Genomic DNA, 21474 nt, shown 5'->3' with positions numbered 1-21474 from the left:
GATACTTTAGCAAGCCAGTCAGCGTACCTTGGTCGTGCATGGAAGTCCTCACAGTGTTGCTGGATTGGCTGTCTGTCCGGCTGGTTACACACACGGATAATGTGTGCTGTCCGTTGTCTCCTTCGCTGTACGGCGAGGAACAGGCGAATGTCTCGGTAGAGCTGATAAAGGAGCAGGCGCTGACGGTGTGGTTCCCTGTAATGCTACAAGTGCGGAGCATAGAACAGTATCACTTCGGAGTATCACACAGATTGTCCATTCACTCAGCCATGAGGTCATAGTCTCACCTATGAGCCACTATGTGGCTGGGAGTCTCATAGCCTGCTGGGTGCGGACAAACCCAATGTGTGAATCCACACTCACTTACACGTGTACTGGTACCATCACAGATTCATATTACACGTCATCGCACACTCACTGTATGTGATCTGCGCCACCTCACTAGATAATACTGTAGTGTTCATTCTAGCACCCTACACCTGTCACAACCCGTGCAGTTAACCTTTACTGCCCGGGGTGTCGCGCTCTGCTCTGGTGCTTCTAGCACACTCTGGTCTGTAACGCAGCGCTGTGATACATACCAGAGTGTGCTAGAAGCACCAAAGCAGAGAGCAACGCCCCAGGCAGGAAAGGGGAACTGCAGGGATTGTGACAGGGGCAAGGTGCTAGAATACTGAGGTGAGTGAGTTGTTGCAGCCACAATGAGGATACAGGGGGAATCTAGGATTATTATTTATATATTAAATTGGATCCACAGGATTTTATTCTGAAAAGATTTTTATTTATTAAAGAGAGTGGTGAAATGATAACAGTAAGAGATTGGTGGTTTGACGCGTTTCGCGGGAAGCCTGCCCACTTCATCAGAGGAGTATGCTGTAAGATACTGTCGGATTGAGGAGGACACTCACAATTGGTGTTTACATGGGTTCAGGGACGTATTTCCCAGGGATTGCGTAGCTGAACGCAGGTAACAGTGCTGTGGGGTCATTTATAATAAGTATAATTTGCTGATGTTTAATATATTGTGAATTAGAGTATCGGCTATCCCAAGTACCCTCGTTTGATGGCATTGCACGCTCACTGAGGTATGTTCCAGTATAATACATGGTCACTCTCTTGTTCTTACAGTCAGGAATAGCGTCCGTTCAGCTTTTATCATCAACAACACACCTGCGTCCTCCTGACCATATTTATTATTATTATTTAGTAACAGTGTCTTATATAGCGCAGCATATTCCATTACACTTCACCATTGTAACAACAGTAATAGAACAAAACTGGGTAAACACAGACAGACACAGAGGTCGGAAGGCCCTGCTCGCAGCTTACATGCCACATACTGTATACACCTGCTGGAGGCAGCTTCCTGCACTTACCTCCATGCAGTCAGAGTGACCTTCGTCAGTGGGTGGAGATTCCTGGTGGGTTTCCACTCGCAGGTAATATTATGGGCTGGGTGCCTAAGGTAACACAAGATCTCCGGCTTCTCCAGCTCATCTGTGGATAGGGAGTAAGCGTGACTGGAGAATTTCACACAGCTGCACTCACACTCACTCCTCCTCTGACAATATACTGCACTCCACTGTGTGAAACAGCTGTCACACTAATCACCCTGTACTCACACTCACTCCTCCTCTGACAATATACTGCACTCCACTATGTGACACAGCTGTCACACTCATCACCCTGCACTCACACTCACATTTCCTCTGACAGTATACTGCGCACCACTCTGTAACACAGCTGTCACACTCATCACCCTGCACTCACACTCACATTTCCTCTGACAGTATACTGCACTTCACTATGTGAAACAGCTGTCACACTCATCACCCTGCACTCACACTCACATCTCCTCTGACACTAGACTGTACATCACTATATGACTAGAGAACATGACACAGCTGTCACACTCATCACCCTGCACTCACACTCACATCTCCTCTTACACTAGACTGAGCATCGCTACATGACTAGGGAACATGACACAGCTGTCACACTCGTCACCCTGCACTCACACTCACATCTCCTCTGACACTAGACTGTACATCACTATATGACTAGAGAACATGACACAGCTGTCACACTCATCACCCTGCACTCACACTCACATCTCCTCTTACACTAGACTGAGCATCGCTACATGACTAGGGAACATGACACAGCTGTCACACTCGTCACCCTGCACTCACACTCACATCTCCTCTGACACTAGACTGTACATCACTATATGACTAGAGAACATGACACAGCTGTCACACTCTTCACCCTGCACTCACACTCACATCTCCTCTGACAACAGACTGAGCATCACTATATGACTGGAGAACATGACATAGTTGTTACACTCATCACCCTGCACTCACATCTCCTCTGACACTAGACTGAGCATCACTATATGACTGGAGAACATGCCACAGCTGTCACACTCCTCACCCTGCACTCACACTCACATCTCCTCTGACACTAGACTGAGCATCACTATATGACTAGAGAACATGACACAGCTGTCACACTCTTCACCCTGCACTCACACTCACATCTCCTCTGACAACAGACTGAGCATCACTATATGACTGGAGAACATGACATAGCTGTTACACACATCACCCTGCACTCACACTCACATCTCCTCTGACACTAGACTGAGCATCACTATATGACTGGAGAACATGCCACAGCTGTCACACTCGTCACCCTGCACTCACATCTCCACTGACACTAGACTGAGCATCACTATATGACTGGAGAACATGACATAGTTGTTACACTCATCACCCTGCACTCACATCTCCTCTGACACTAGACTGAGCATCACTATATGACTAGAGAACATGACACAGCTGTCACACTCATCACCCCTGCACTCACATCTCCTCTGACACTAGACTGTACATCACTATATGACTAGAGAACATGACACAGCTGTCACACTCATCACCCTGCACTCACACTCACATCTCCTCTGACAACAGACTGAGCATCACTATATGACTGGAGAACATGACATAGCTGTTACACACATCACCCTGCACTCACACTCACATCTCCTCTGACAACAGACTGAGCATCACTATATGACTAGAGAACATGACACAGCTGTCACACTCTTCACCCTGCACTCACACTCACATCTCCTCTGACAACAGACTGAGCATCACTATATGACTGGAGAACATGACATAGCTGTTACACACATCACCCTGCACTCACACTCACATCTCCTCTGACACTAGACTGAGCATCACTATATGACTGGAGAACATGCCACAGCTGTCACACTCATCACCCCTGCACTCACATCTCCTCTGACACTAGACTGTACATCACTATATGACTAGAGAACATGACACAGCTGTCACACTCATCACCCTGCACTCACACTCACATCTCCTCTTACACTAGACTGAGCATCGCTACATGACTATGGAACATGACACAGCTGTCACACTCGTCACCCTGCACTCACACTCATATCTCCTCTGACACTAGACTGAACATCACTATATGACTAGAGAACATGACACAACTGTCACACTCATCACCCCTGCACTCACACTCACATCTCCTCTGACACTAGACTGAGCATCACTATTTGACTGGAGAACATGACATAGCTGTTACACTCATCACCCTGCACTCACACTCACATCTCCTCTGACAACAGACTGAGCATCACTATATGACTAGGGAACATGACACAGCTGTCACACTCATCATCCTGCACTCACATCTCCACTGACACTAGACTGAGCATCACTACATGACTAGGGAACATGACTCAGCTGTCACACTCACATCTCCTCTGACAACAGACTGAGCATCACTATATGACTAGGGAACATGACACAGCTGTCACACTCATCACCCTGCACTCACACTCACATCTCCTCTGACACTAGACTGAGCATCACTACATGACTAGAGAACATGACACAGCTGTCACACTCGTCACCCTGCACTCACATCTCCACTGACACTAGACTGAGCATCACTATATGACTAGAGAACATGACACAGCTGTCACACTCTTCACCCTGCACTCACACTCACATCTCCTCTGACACTAGACTGAGCATCACTATATGACTAGAGAACATGACACAGCTGTCACACTCTTCACCCTGCACTCACACTCACATCTCCTCTGACAACAGACTGAGCATCACTATATGACTGGAGAACATGACATAGCTGTTACACACATCACCCTGCACTCACACTCACATCTCCTCTGACACTAGACTGAGCATCACTATATGACTGGAGAACATGCCACAGCTGTCACACTCATCACCCCTGCACTCACATCTCCTCTGACACTAGACTGTACATCACTATATGACTAGAGAACATGACACAGCTGTCACACTCATCACCCTGCACTCACACTCACATCTCCTCTTACACTAGACTGAGCATCGCTACATGACTATGGAACATGACACAGCTGTCACACTCGTCACCCTGCACTCACACTCATATCTCCTCTGACACTAGACTGAACATCACTATATGACTAGAGAACATGACACAACTGTCACACTCATCACCCTGCACTCACACTCACATCTCCTCTGACACTAGACTGAGCATCACTATTTGACTGGAGAACATGACATAGCTGTTACACTCATCACCCTGCACTCACACTCACATCTCCTCTGACAACAGACTGAGCATCACTATATGACTAGGGAACATGACACAGCTGTCACACTCATCATCCTGCACTCACATCTCCACTGACACTAGACTGAGCATCACTACATGACTAGGGAACATGACTCAGCTGTCACACTCACATCTCCTCTGACAACAGACTGAGCATCACTATATGACTAGGGAACATGACACAGCTGTCACACTCATCACCCTGCACTCACACTCACATCTCCTCTGACACTAGACTGAGCATCACTATATGACTAGAGAACATGACACAGCTGTCACACTCTTCACCCTGCACTCACACTCACATCTCCTCTGACAACAGACTGAGCATCACTATATGACTGGAGAACATGACATAGCTGTTACACACATCACCCTGCACTCACACTCACATCTCCTCTGACACTAGACTGAGCATCACTATATGACTGGAGAACATGCCACAGCTGTCACACTCATCACCCCTGCACTCACATCTCCTCTGACACTAGACTGTACATCACTATATGACTAGAGAACATGACACAGCTGTCACACTCATCACCCTGCACTCACACTCACATCTCCTCTTACACTAGACTGAGCATCGCTACATGACTATGGAACATGACACAGCTGTCACACTCGTCACCCTGCACTCACACTCATATCTCCTCTGACACTAGACTGAACATCACTATATGACTAGAGAACATGACACAACTGTCACACTCATCACCCCTGCACTCACACTCACATCTCCTCTGACACTAGACTGAGCATCACTATTTGACTGGAGAACATGACATAGCTGTTACACTCATCACCCTGCACTCACACTCACATCTCCTCTGACAACAGACTGAGCATCACTATATGACTAGGGAACATGACACAGCTGTCACACTCATCATCCTGCACTCACATCTCCACTGACACTAGACTGAGCATCACTACATGACTAGGGAACATGACTCAGCTGTCACACTCACATCTCCTCTGACAACAGACTGAGCATCACTATATGACTAGGGAACATGACACAGCTGTCACACTCATCACCCTGCACTCACACTCACATCTCCTCTGACACTAGACTGAGCATCACTACATGACTAGAGAACATGACACAGCTGTCACACTCGTCACCCTGCACTCACATCTCCACTGACACTAGACTGAGCATCACTATATGACTAGAGAACATGACACAGCTGTCACACTCTTCACCCTGCACTCACACTCACATCTCCTCTGACACTAGACTGAGCATCACTATATGACTAGAGAACATGACATAGTTGTTACACTCATCACCCTGCACTCACACTCACATCTCCTCTGACACTAGACTGAGCATCACTATATGACTAGAGAACATGACACAGCTGTTACACTCACCACCCTGCACTCACACTCACATCTCCTCTGACACTAGACTGAGCATCACTATATGACTAGAGAACATGACACAGCTGTCACACTCTTCACCCTGCACTCACACTCACATCTCCTCTGACAACAGACTGAGCATCACTATATGACTGGAGAACATGACATAGTTGTTACACTCATCACCCTGCACTCACACTCACATATCTTCTGACACTAGACTGAGCATCACTATATGACTAGAGAACATGACACAGCTGTTTGTTACACTCATCACCCCTGCACTCACACTCACATCTCCTCTGACACTCGACTGAGCATCACTACATGACTAGAGAACATGACACAGCTGTCACACTCATCACCCTGCACTCACACTCACATCTCTTCTGACACTAGACTGAGCATCACTATATGACTGGAGAAAATGACACAGCTGTCACACTCATCACCCTGCACTCACACTCACATCTCCTCTGACACTAGACTGAGCATAACTATATGACTGGAGAACATGACACAGCTGTTTTTTACACTCATCACCCTGCACTCACACTCACATATCTTCTGACACTAGACTGAGCATCACTATATGACTAGAGAACATGACACAGCTGTTTGTTACACTCATCACCCCTGCACTCACACTCACATCTCCTCTGACACTCGACTGAGCATCACTACATGACTAGAGAACATGACACAGCTGTCACACTCATCACCCTGCACTCACACTCACATCTCCTCTGACACTAGACTGAACATCACTATATGACTGGAGAACATGACATAGCTGTTACACACATCACCCTGCACTCACACTCACATCTCTTCTGACACTAGACTGAGCATCACTATATGACTGGAGAAAATGACACAGCTGTCACACTCATCACCCTGCACTCACACTCACATCTCCTCTGACACTAGACTGAGCATCACTATATGACTAGAGAACATGCCACAGCTGTCACACTCCTCACCCTGCACTCACACTCACATCTCCTCTGACACTAGACTGAGCATCACTATATGACTGGAGAACATGCCACAGCTGTCACACTCTTCACCCTGCACTCACACTCACATCTCCTCTGACAACAGACTGAGCATCACTATATGACTGGAGAACATGACATAGTTGTTACACTCATCACCCTGCACTCACATCTCCTCTGACACTAGACTGAGCATCACTATATGACTGGAGAACATGCCACAGCTGTCACACTCCTCACCCTGCACTCACACTCACATCTCCTCTGACACTAGACTGAGCATCACTATATGACTGGAGAACATGCCACAGCTGTCACACTCGTCACCCTGCACTCACATCTCCACTGACACTAGACTGAGCATCACTATATGACTGGAGAACATGACATAGTTGTTACACTCGTCACCCTGCACTCACATCTCCTCTGACACTAGACTGAGCATCACTATATGACTAGAGAACATGACACAGCTGTCACACTCCTCACCCTGCACTCACACTCACATCTCCTCTGACACTAGACTGAGCATCACTATATGACTGGAGAACATGCCACAGCTGTCACACTCATCACCCCTGCACTCACACTCACATCTCCTCTGACACTAGACTGTACATCACTATATGACTAGAGAACATGACACAGCTGTCACACTCATCACCCTGCACTCACACTCACATCTCCTCTTACACTAGACTGAGCATCGCTACATGACTAGGGAACATGACACAGCTGTCACACTCGTCACCCTGCACTCACACTCATATCTCCTCTGACACTAGACTGAACATCACTATATGACTAGAGAACATGACACAACTGTCACACTCATCACCCCTGCACTCACACTCACATCTCCTCTGACACTAGACTGAGCATCACTATTTGACTGGAGAACATGACATAGCTGTTACACTCATCACCCTGCACTCACACTCACATCTCCTCTGACAACAGACTGAGCATCACTATATGACTAGGGAACATGACACAGCTGTCACACTCATCATCCTGCACTCACATCTCCACTGACACTAGACTGAGCATCACTACATGACTAGGGAACATGACCCAGCTGTCACACTCACATCTCCTCTGACAACAGACTGAGCATCACTATATGACTAGGGAACATGACACAGCTGTCACACTCATCACGCTGCACTCACACTCACATCTCCTCTGACACTAGACTGAGCATCACTACATGACTAGAGAACATGACACAGCTGTCACACTCGTCACCCTGCACTCACACTCACATCTCCTCTGACACTAGACTGAGCATCACTACATGACTAGAGAACATGACACAGCTGTCACACTTGTCACCCTGCACTCACACTCACATCTCATCTGACACTAGACTGAACATCACTATATGACTAGAGAACATGACACAACTGTCACACTCTCCACCCTGCACTCACACTCACATCTCCTCTGACAACAGACTGAGCATCACTATATGACTAGAGAACATGACATAGTTGTTACACTCATCACCCTGCACTCACACTCACATCTCCTCTGACACTAGACTGAGCATCACTACATGACTAGAGAACATGACACAGCTGTCACACTTGTCACCCTGCACTCACACTCACATCTCCACTGACACTAGACTGAGCATCACTATATGACTAGAGAACATGACACAGCTGTCACACTCTTCACCCTGCACTCACACTCACATCTCCTCTGACACTAGACTGAGCATCACTCTATGACTAGAGAACATGACATAGTTGTTACACTCATCACCCTGCACTCACACTCACATCTCCTCTGACACTAGACTGAGCATCACTATATGACTAGAGAACATGACACAGCTGTTACACTCACCACCCTGCACTCACACTCACATCTCCTCTGACACTAGACTGAGCATCACTATATGACTAGAGAACATGACACAGCTGTCACACTCTTCACCCTGCACTCACACTCACATCTCCTCTGACAACAGACTGAGCATCACTATATGACTGGAGAACATGACATAGCTGTCACACTCATCACCCTGCACTCACACTCACATATCTTCTGACACTAGACTGAGCATCACTAATTGACTAGAGAACATGACACAGCTGTTTGTTACACTCATCACCCCTGCACTCACACTCACATCTCCTCTGACACTCGACTGAGCATCACTACATGACTAGAGAACATGACACAGCTGTCACACTCATCACCCTGCACTCACACTCACATCTCTTCTGACACTAGACTGAGCATCACTATATGACTGGAGAAAATGACACAGCTGTCACACTCATCACCCTGCACTCACACTCACATCTCCTCTGACACTAGACTGAGCATCACTATATGACTGGAGAACATGCCACAGCTGTCACACTCCTCACCCTGCACTCACACTCACATCTCCTCTGACACTAGACTGAGCATCACTATATGACTGGAGAACATGCCACAGCTGTCACACTCGTCACCCTGCACTCACATCTCCACTGACACTAGACTGAGCATCACTATATGACTGGAGAACATGACATAGTTGTTACACTCATCACCCTGCACTCACATCTCCTCTGACACTAGACTGAGCATCACTATATGACTAGAGAACATGACACAGCTGTCACACTCCTCACCCTGCACTCACACTCACATCTCCTCTGACACTAGACTGAGCATCACTATATGACTGGAGAACATGCCACAGCTGTCACACTCATCACCCCTGCACTCACACTCACATCTCCTCTGACACTAGACTGTACATCACTATATGACTAGAGAACATGACACAGCTGTCACACTCATCACCCTGCACTCACACTCACATCTCCTCTTACACTAGACTGAGCATCGCTACATGACTAGGGAACATGACACAGCTGTCACACTCGTCACCCTGCACTCACACTCATATCTCCTCTGACACTAGACTGAACATCACTATATGACTAGAGAACATGACACAACTGTCACACTCATCACCCCTGCACTCACACTCACATCTCCTCTGACACTAGACTGAGCATCACTATTTGACTGGAGAACATGACATAGCTGTTACACTCATCACCCTGCACTCACACTCACATCTCCTCTGACAACAGACTGAGCATCACTATATGACTAGGGAACATGACACAGCTGTCACACTCATCATCCTGCACTCACATCTCCACTGACACTAGACTGAGCATCACTACATGACTAGGGAACATGACCCAGCTGTCACACTCACATCTCCTCTGACAACAGACTGAGCATCACTATATGACTAGGGAACATGACACAGCTGTCACACTCATCACCCTGCACTCACACTCACATCTCCTCTGACACTAGACTGAGCATCACTACATGACTAGAGAACATGACACAGCTGTCACACTCGTCACCCTGCACTCACACTCACATCTCATCTGACACTAGACTGAACATCACTATATGACTAGAGAACATGACACAACTGTCACACTCATCATCCTGCACTCACATCTCCTCTGACACTAGACTGAGCATCACTATATGACTAGAGAACATGACATAGTTGTTACACTCATCACCCTGCACTCACACTCACATCTCCTCTGACACTAGACTGAGCATCACTATATGACTAGAGAACATGACACAGCTGTTACACTCACCACCCTGCACTCACACTCACATCTCCTCTGACACTAGACTGAGCATCACTATATGACTAGAGAACATGACACAGCTGTCACACTCTTCACCCTGCACTCACACTCACATCTCCTCTGACAACAGACTGAGCATCACTATATGACTAGGGAACATGACACAGCTGTCACACTCATCACCCTGCACTCACACTCACATCTCCTCTGACACTAGACTGAGCATCACTACATGACTAGAGAACATGACACAGCTGTCACACTTGTCACCCTGCACTCACACTCACATCTCATCTGACACTAGACTGAACATCACTATATGACTAGAGAACATGACACAACTGTCACACTCATCATCCTGCACTCACATCTCCTCTGACACTAGACTGAGCATCACTATATGACTAGAGAACATGACATAGTTGTTACACTCATCACCCTGCACTCACACTCACATCTCCTCTGACACTAGACTGAGCATCACTATATGACTAGAGAACATGACACAGCTGTTACACTCACCACCCTGCACTCACACTCACATCTCCTCTGACACTAGACTGAGCATCACTATATGACTAGAGAACATGACACAGCTGTCACACTCTTCACCCTGCACTCACACTCACATCTCCTCTGACAACAGACTGAGCATCACTATATGACTGGAGAACATGACATAGTTGTTACACTCATCACTCCTGCACTCACACTCACATCTCCTCTGACACTCGACTGAGCATCACTACATGACTAGAGAACATGACACAGCTGTCACACTCATCACCCTGCACTCACACTCACATCTCTTCTGACACTAGACTGAGCATCACTATATGACTGGAGAAAATGACACAGCTGTCACACTCATCACCCTGCACTCACACTCACATCTCCTCTGACACTAGACTGAGCATAACTATATGACTGGAGAACATGACACAGCTGTTTGTTACACTCATCACCCTGCACTCACACTCACATATCTTCTGACACTAGACTGAGCATCACTATATGACTAGAGAACATGACACAGCTGTTTGTTACACTCATCACCCCTGCACTCACACTCACATCTCCTCTGACACTCGACTGAGCATCACTACATGACTAGAGAACATGACACAGCTGTCACACTCATCACCCTGCACTCACACTCACATCTCCTCTGACACTAGACTGAACATCACTATATGACTGGAGAACATGACATAGCTGTTACACACATCACCCTGCACTCACACTCACATCTCTTCTGACACTAGACTGAGCATCACTATATGACTGGAGAAAATGACACAGCTGTCACACTCATCACCCTGCACTCACACTCACATCTCCTCTGACACTAGACTGAGCATCACTATATGACTAGAGAACATGACACAGCTGTTACACTCATCACCCTGCACTCACACTCACATCTCCTCTGACACTAGACTGAACATCACTATATGACTGGAGAACATGACACAGCTGTTACACTCATCACCCTGCACTCACACTCACATCTCCTCTGACACTAGACTGAACATCACTATATGACTGGAGAACATGACATAGCTGTTACACACATCACCCTGCACTCACATCTCCTCTGACACTAGACTGAGCATCACTATATGACTAGAGAACATGACACAGCTGTCACACTCCTCACCCTGCACTCACACTCACATCTCCTCTGACACTAGACTGAGCATCACTATATGACTGGAGAACATGCCACAGCTGTCACACTCATCACCCCTGCACTCACACTCACATCTCTTCTGACACTAGACTGAGCATCACTATATGACTGGAGAAAATGACACAGCTGTCACACTCATCACCCTGCACTCACACTCACATCTCCTCTGACACTAGACTGAGCATAACTATATGACTGGAGAACATGACACAGCTGTTTGTTACACTCATCACCCTGCACTCACACTCACATATCTTCTGACACTAGACTGAGCATCACTATATGACTAGAGAACATGACACAGCTGTTTGTTACACTCATCACCCCTGCACTCACACTCACATCTCCTCTGACACTCGACTGAGCATCACTACATGACTAGAGAACATGACACAGCTGTCACACTCATCACCCTGCACTCACACTCACATCTCCTCTGACACTAGACTGAACATCACTATATGACTGGAGAACATGACATAGCTGTTACACACATCACCCTGCACTCACACTCACATCTCTTCTGACACTAGACTGAGCATCACTATATGACTGGAGAAAATGACACAGCTGTCACACTCATCACCCTGCACTCACACTCACATCTCCTCTGACACTAGACTGAGCATCACTATATGACTAGAGAACATGACACAGCTGTTACACTCATCACCCTGCACTCACACTCACATCTCCTCTGACACTAGACTGAACATCACTATATGACTGGAGAACATGACACAGCTGTTACACTCATCACCCTGCACTCACACTCACATCTCCTCTGACACTAGACTGAACATCACTATATGACTGGAGAACATGACATAGCTGTTACACACATCACCCTGCACTCACACCTCTTCTGACACTAGACTGAGCATCACTATATGACTAGAGAACATAATACACAGCTGTCACACTCATCATCCTGCACTCACATCTCCACTGACACTAGACTGAGCATCACTATATGACTAGAGAACATGACACAGCTGTCACACTCATCACCCTGCACTCACACTCACATCTAGCCTGATATAATGTGTGCTGGACAGAATTACCTGCAGTCAGTGAGTGTAGCGTTTGCGTGGCACAAGCACTTCAGACAATGACAATCACTTGCCCTGTGGCTTCCACAAATGTTAGTCTGACCCTGGCCAGGCTCATTTACAAACACCAGACCTACAGACGGGACTGATCTGTATTTGCACAAGTGTCTGTCTGTAGCACACACTACACACTCACTTCCCGGTCCTTAGACCAGCTCCCCGAAAGCCAGTGTGGAAATGCGTTTCAGTGAGTGTGCATCGGGAGCAGACGATGTGCGTCTCATTATAAATATAACAACGCCAGTACGGGCTGTGCTCAGAGTGTCCGGATAGATACAACTACTGGATTACAGGTTAAGACGTGGCGAGATGTACTAACATACCAGCCATTCAGCTCCTCACTGCCATGTTACAGGCTGTGTTTGAAAAGTGACACGAGCTGATTGGCTGGTACTTTATCTCTCTCCACATGTACTAAGCAGTGATAAGAGTGGAGAAGTGAGCCAGTGGAGAAGTTGCCCATGGCAACTAATCAGCTGCTCTGTATACTTTTATAGTATGCAAATTATAAATGTTACCTCAATGCTGATTGGTTGACATGGGCAACTTCTCCACTGGCTCACTTCTCCACTTTTATCACTGCTTAGTAAATCTCCCCCTAAGTCTTGGAGAGAGATAAAGCACCAGCCAGCCAGCTCCTAGCCTGTGACAGTGAGTAAGTAAGGAGCTGATTGGCTGGTACTTTCTCTCCACTTTATCTTTCTCCAAGGCTTAGTACATCTGCCCCATATACACACTTAACCCTCCCTGTGGTCTCATTCTGCCCGTGGCCCCTGCTCACCTTTTACCAGCAGCTCCACCACGCACAGAGGGGCCCCATCCCTGTAACAGGTGTAGTTATCCTCATCCCTGTATGTCACAGCTTTCAGGACAAGATGGCCGCTCTCTGACTCCCGGGATGGTCTGGGGGGGACTTGCTGGCTCTGACGTATCCAGGACACCCGGCCTTCACACCCTGGGCAGGTCAGGGTCACACTGGAGAGAAGAGGTACCAGCGTGGTCTTCTCTGAGAGGGCTGGCCGGGGGAGAAGGGAACAGCGGACACTGAGACAAGGCAGTACTGGGCGCAATGCAGAAGACAAGCTTTGTACCCACAGGGGGATATTTACTGACGTCCATTTTCATCGAGTAAGATCGATTTTAAATCTATGAGAATCGATGTAAATCGATGCTGTGTTTTGGGGTCTGTAACACACATTTACTAACAGATGATTTTTGTTATTTGTTTTTAAATCTTAGTAAATGTGTCTTATGGCCCCTGAAACACAACTTCGGTTTAGATTGATTTCCATTGATTTAAACCAGTCTAAATAGGTGAAAATCAAACTTTATTATATATATATATATATATATATATATATATATATATATATAGTCTTTCTAAGGTTATAAAGGGGAATATTTATCAAACCCTCTGAATACAACACGTGGTGGTGTTCCCAATCAATCACATGCTAGCTATCATTTAGTAAATTAAAATTCTTTAAAATGAAAGCTAGAATCTTTTTCTATGGGCATCACCTCCACTTGTTCTCTTGAAGGTTTGATAAATCTCCCCATAAGTGCTGTTGACATATTTTTGCAAACGTCTGTCCCACACCTTCACCGTCATGTGATACAGCAGAACGTTACTACAACCTTTATCTGGTTACAAACCACAAGGAAACCGCTATTCAGGGCATAGTATGTGTATTATCCTGTGTGTATTATGTGTAGTATGTGTATTATTCTGTGTGTATTATGTATAGTATGTGCATTATCCTGTGTGTATTATGTGTAGTATGTGTATTATCCTGTGTGTATTATGTATAGTATGTGCATTATCCTGTGTGTATTATGTATAGTATGTGTATTATCCTGTGTGTATTATGTATAGTATGTGTATTATCCTGTGTGTATTATGTATAGTATGTGTATTATCCTGTGTGTATTATGTATAGTATGTGCATTATCCTGTGTGTATTATGTATAGTATGTGTATTATCCTGTGTGTATTATGTATAGTATGTGTATTATCCTGTGTGTATTATGTATAGTATGTGTATTATCCTGTGTGTATTATGTATAGTATGTGTATTATCCTGTGTGTATTATGTATAGTATGTGTATTATCCTGTGTGTATTATGTATAGTATGTGTATTATCCTGTGTGTATTATGTATAGTATGTGCATTATCCTGTGTGTATTATGTATAGTATGTGTATTATCCTGTGTGTATTATGTATAGTATGTGCATTATCCTGTGTTTATTATGTATAGTATGTGTATTATCCTGTGTGTATTATGTATAGTATGTGCATTATCCTGTGTGTATTATGTATAGTATGTGTATTATCCTGTGTGTATTATGTATAGTATGTGTATTATCCTGTGTGTATTATGTGTATTATCCTATATGTATTATGTGTAGTATGTGTATTATCCTGCGTGTAGTATGTGTATTATCCTGTGTGTATTATCCTATATGTATTATATGTAGTATGTGTATTATCCTGTGTGTATTATGTATAGTATGTGCATTATCCTGTGTGTATTATGTATAGTATGTGTATTATCCTGTGTGTAGTATGTGTATTATCCTGTGTGTATTATGTATAGTATGTGCATTATCCTGTGTGTATTATGTATAGTATGTGTATTATCCTGTGTGTATTATATGTAGTATGTGTATTATCCTGTGTGTATTATGTATAGTATGTGTATTATCCTGTGTGTATTATGTGTAGTATGTGTATTATCCTGTGTGTATTATGTATAGTATGTGTATTATCCTGTGTGTATTATGTGTAGTATGTGTATTATCCTGTGTGTATTATGTGTAGTATGTGTATTATCCTGTGTATTATGTATAGTATGTGTATTATCCTGTGTGTATTATGTATAGTATGTGTATTATCCTGTGTGTATTATGTGTAGTATGTGTATTATCCTGTGTGTATTATGTATAGTATGTGTATTATCCTGTGTGTATTATGTGTAGTATGTGTATTATCCTGTGTGTATTATGTATAGTATGTGTATTATCCTGTGTGTAGTATGTGTATTATCCTGTGTGTATTATGTATAGTATGTGCATTATCCTGTGTGTATTATCCTGTGTGTATTATGTGTAGTATGTGTATTATCCTGTGTGTATTATGTATAGTATGTGTATTATCCTGTGTGTATTATGTATAGTATGTGCATTATCCTGTGTGTATTATGTATAGTATGTGTATTATCCTGTGTGTATTATGTATAGTATGTGCATTATCCTGTGTGTATTATGTATAGTATGTGTATTATCCTGTGTGTATTATGTATAGTATGTGCATTATCCTGTGTGTATTATGTATAGTATGTGTATTATCCTGTGTGTAGTATGTGTATTATCCTGTGTGTATTATGTATAGTATGTGCATTATCCTGTGTGTATTATGTATAGTATGTGTATTATCCTGTGTGTATTATGTGTAGTATGTGTATTATCCTGTGTGTATTATGTGTAGTATGTGTATTATCCTGTGTGTATTATGTATAGTATGTGTATTATCCTGTGTGTATTATGTGTAGTATGTGTATTATCCTGTGTGTATTATGTATAGTATGTGCATTATCCTGTGTGTATTATGTGTAGTATGTGTATTATCCTGTGTGTATTATGTATAGTATGTGTATTATCCTGTGTGTATTATGTATAGTATGTGCATTATCCTGTGTGTATTATGTGTAGTATGTGTATTATCCTGTGTGTATTATATGTAGTATGTGTATTATCCTGCGTGTATTATATGTAGTATGTATATTATCCTGTATGTAGTATGTATATTATCCTGTATGTAGTATGTGTATTATCCTACGTGTATTATATGTAGTATGGGGGTCATTCCGAGTTGTTCGCTCGGTATTTTTTTCTCGCAACGGAGCGAAGAGTCGCTAATGCGCATGCGCAATGTCCGCAGTGCGACTGCGCCAAGTAAATTTGCTATGCAGTTAGATATTTTACTCACGACATTACGAGTTTTTTTCTTCGTTCTGGTGATCGTAGTGTGATTGACAGGAAGTGGGTGTTTCTGGGCGGAAACTGGCCGTTTTATGGGAGTGTGTAAAAAAATGCTACAGTTTCTTGGAAAAATGCGGGAGTGTCTGGAGAAACGGAGGAGTGTCTGGGCGAACGCTGGGTGTGTTTGTGACGTCAAACCAGGAACGACAAGCACTGAACTGATCGCAGATGCCGAGTAAGTGTGGAGCTACTCAGAAACTGCTAAGAGGTGTCTATTCGCAATTCTGCTAATCTTTCGTTCGCAATTTTGATAAGCTAAGATTCACTCCCAGTAGGCGGCGGCTTAGCGTGTGCAAAGCTGCTAAAAGCAGCTAGCGAGCGAACAACTCGGAATGACCCCCTATGTGTATTATCCTATGTGTATTATCCTGCGTGTAGTATGTGTATTATCCTGCGTGTAGTATGTGTATTATCCTGTGTGTAGTATGTGTATTATCCTGTGTGTAGTATGTGTATTATCCTGCGTGTAGTATGTGTATTATCCTATGTGTATTATCCTGCGTGTAGTATGTGTATTATCCTGCGTGTAGTATGTGTATTATCCTGCGTGTAGTATGTGTATTATCCTATGTGTATTATCCTGCGTGTAGTATGTGTATTATCATGCGTGTAGTATGTGTATTATCCTGCGTGTAGTATGTGTATTATAGTGCGTGTATTATCCTGCGTGTAGTATGTGTATTATCCTGCGTGTAGTATGTGTATTATCCTGCGTGTAGTATGTGTATTATCCTGCGTGTAGTATGTGTATTATCCTGCGTGTATTATCCTGCGTGTAGTATGTGTATTATCCTGTGTGTAGTATGTGTATTATCCTGCGTGTAGTATGTGTATTATCCTGCGTGTATTATCCTGCGTGTAGTATGTGTATTATCCTGCGTGTAGTATGTGTATTATCCTGCGTGTATTATCCTGCGTGTAGTATGTGTATTATCCTATGTGTATTATCCTGCGTGTAGTATGTGTATTATCCTGCGTGTAGTATGTGTATTATCCTGTGTGTAGTATGTGTATTATCCTGCGTGTAGTATGTGTATTATCCTATGTGTATTATCCTGCGTGTAGTATGTGTATTATCCTATGTGTATTATCCTGCGTGTAGTATGTGTATTATCATGCGTGTAGTATGTGTATTATCCTGTGTGTAGTATGTGTATTATAGTGCGTGTATTATCCTGCGTGTAGTATGTGTATTATCCTGCGTGTAGTATGTGTATTATCCTGCGTGTAGTATGTGTATTATCCTGTGTGTAGTATGTGTATTATCCTGCGTGTATTATCCTGCGTGTAGTATGTGTATTATCCTGCGTGTAGTATGTGTATTATCCTGCGTGTAGTATGTGTATTATCCTGCGTGTATTATCCTGCGTGTAGTATGTGTATTATCCTGCGTGTAGTATGTGTATTATCCTGCGTGTATTATCCTGCGTGTAGTATGTGTATTATCCTATGTGTATTATCCTGCGTGTAGTATGTGTATTATCCTGCGTGTAGTATGTGTATTATCCTGCGTGTAGTATGTGTATAATCCTGCATGTATTATCCTGCGTGTAGTATGTGTATAATCCTGCGTGTATTATCCTGCGTGTAGTATGTGTATTATCCTGCGTGTATTATCCTGCGTGTAGTATGTGTATTATCCTATGTGTATTATCCTGCGTGTAGTATGTGTATTATCCTGCGTGTAGTATGTGTATTATCCTGCATGTAGTATGTGTATTATCCTGCGTGTATTATCCTGCGTGTAGTATGTGTATTATCCTGCGTGTAGTATGTGTATTATCCTGCGTGTAGTATGTGTATTATCCTGCATGTAGTATGTGTATTATCCTGCGTGTATTATCCTGCGTGTAGTATGTGTATTATCCTGCGTGTAGTATGTGTATTATCCTGCGTGTATTATCCTGCGTGTAGTATGTGTATTATCCTGCGTGTAGTATGTGTATTATCCTGTGTGTAGTATGTGTATTATCCTGCGTGTATTATATGTAGTATGTGTATTATCCTGTGTGTATTATGGCCCTCATTCCGAGTTGATCGCTCGCTAGCTGGTTTTAGCAGCCGTGCAAACGCTATGCCGCCGCCCTCTGGGAGTGTATCTTAGCTGAGCAGAATTGCGAACGAAAGGATCGCAGCGCTGATACAAAAATATTTTCAAGCAGTTTCTGAGCAGCTCCAGACCTACTCAGCGCTGGCGATCACTTCAGTCGATTTAGTTCCTGCTTTGACGTCACAAAAAAGCCCTGCGTTCGGCCAGCCACTCCCCCATTTTCCCAGGCACGCCAGCGTTTTCATCTGACACGCCTGCGTTTTCTAGCACACTCCCGGAAAACGGTCAGTTACCTCCCAGAAACGCCCCATTCATGTCAATCATTCAGCGATCAGCAGAGCGACTGAAAAGCGTCGCTAGACCTTGTGTGAAACTGCATAGTTTTTTGTGAAAGTACGTCGCACGTGCGCACTGCGCACCATACGCATGCACAGAAATGCCAATTTTTAGCCTATTCGCTGCGCTGCGAACAACGGCAGCTAGCGATCAACTCGGAATGACCCCCTGTGTGTATTATCCTGTGTGTATTGTATGCAGTTTGTGTATTATCTTGCGTGTAGTATGAATATTATATGTAGTATGTGTATTATCCTGCGTGTAGTATGTGTATTATATGTAATATGTGTATTATCCTGCGTGTAATATGTGTATTATATGTACTATGTGTATTATCCTGCGTGTAGTTTGTGTATTATATATAGTATGTGTATTATCCTGCGTGTAGTTTGTGTATTATATATAGTATGTGTATTATCCTGCGTGTAGTATGAATATTATATGTAGTATGGCCCTCATTCCGAGACGTTCGCTCGGTAATTTTCATCGCATCGCAGTGAAATTCCGCTTAGTACGCATGCGCAATATTCGCACTGCGACTGCGCCAAGTAATTTTACAATGAAGATAGTATTTTTTACTCACGGCTTTTTCTTCGCTCCGGCGATCGTAATGTGATTGACAGGAAATGGGTGTTACTGGGCGGAAACACAGCGTTTTCGGGGCGTGTGGATAAAAACGCTACCGTTTCCGGAAAAAACGCAGGAGTGGCCGGAGAAACGGGGGAGTGTCTGGGCGAACGCTGGGTGTGTTTATGACGTCAAACCAGGAACGACAAGCACTGAACTGATCGCAGATGCCGAGTAAGTCTGAAGCTACTCTGAAACTGCTAAGTAGTTTGTAATCGCAATATTGCGAATACATCGGTCGCAATTTTAAGAAGCTAAGATTCACTCCCAGTAGGCGGCGGCTTAGCGTGAGCAACTCTGCTAAAATCGCCTTGCGACCGATCAACTCGGAATGAGGGCCAATGTGTATTATCCTGCATGTAGTATGCGTATTGTATGTAATATGTGTATTATCCTGCGTGTAGTATGTGTATTATATGTAATATGTGTATTATCCTGTGTGTAGTATGTGTGTTATATGTACTATGGCCCTCATTCCGAGTTGTTCGCTCGTTCTTTTTCATCGCATCGCAGCGATTTTCCGCAAACTGCGCATGCGCAATGTTCGCACTGCGACTGCGCCAAGTAAATTTGCTAAGAAGTTTGGTATTTTACTCACGGCATTACAAGGTTTTTTCTTCGTTCTGGTGATCGGAGTGTGATTGACAGGAAGTGGGTGTTTCTGGGCGGAAACTGGCTGTTTTATGGGAGTGTGTGAAAAAACGCTACAGTTTCTGGGAAAAACGCGGGAGTGGCTGGAGAAACGGGGGAGTGTCTGGGCGAACGCTGGGTGTGTTTGTGACGTCATACCGGGAACGAAACTGACTGAACTGATCGCAGTGTAGGAGTAAGTCTCGAGCTACTCAGAAACTGCTAAGAAATTTCTATTCGTAATTCTGCTAATCTTTCGTTCGCAATTCTGCTAAGCTAAGATTCACTCCCAGAGGGCGGCG

At 44.2% G+C, this 21474-nt stretch overlaps 1 protein-coding gene across 1 annotated transcript in view; it reads right to left on the bottom strand.

Moving 5' to 3' along the window:
* Nucleotides 1-21474, bottom strand: part of IL6R (interleukin 6 receptor) — a 43588-nt gene that overhangs the window by 14748 nt on the left and 7366 nt on the right. The window contains exons 2-4 of the mRNA XM_063946831.1: nt 14268-14501; nt 1377-1497; nt 28-203 (exon numbers count right to left, since the gene is read on the bottom strand). Coding sequence (XP_063802901.1) covers nt 28-203; nt 1377-1497; nt 14268-14501 — 531 coding nt within the window. The remainder of the gene's footprint in view (nt 1-27; nt 204-1376; nt 1498-14267; nt 14502-21474) is intronic.

The sequence above is a fragment of the Pseudophryne corroboree genome, chromosome 12 (assembly GCF_028390025.1).
Source record: "Pseudophryne corroboree isolate aPseCor3 chromosome 12, aPseCor3.hap2, whole genome shotgun sequence".
In the NCBI taxonomy this organism is placed as follows: domain Eukaryota; kingdom Metazoa; phylum Chordata; class Amphibia; order Anura; family Myobatrachidae; genus Pseudophryne; species Pseudophryne corroboree.
This window is presented reverse-complemented; position numbering and strand designations above follow the sequence as displayed.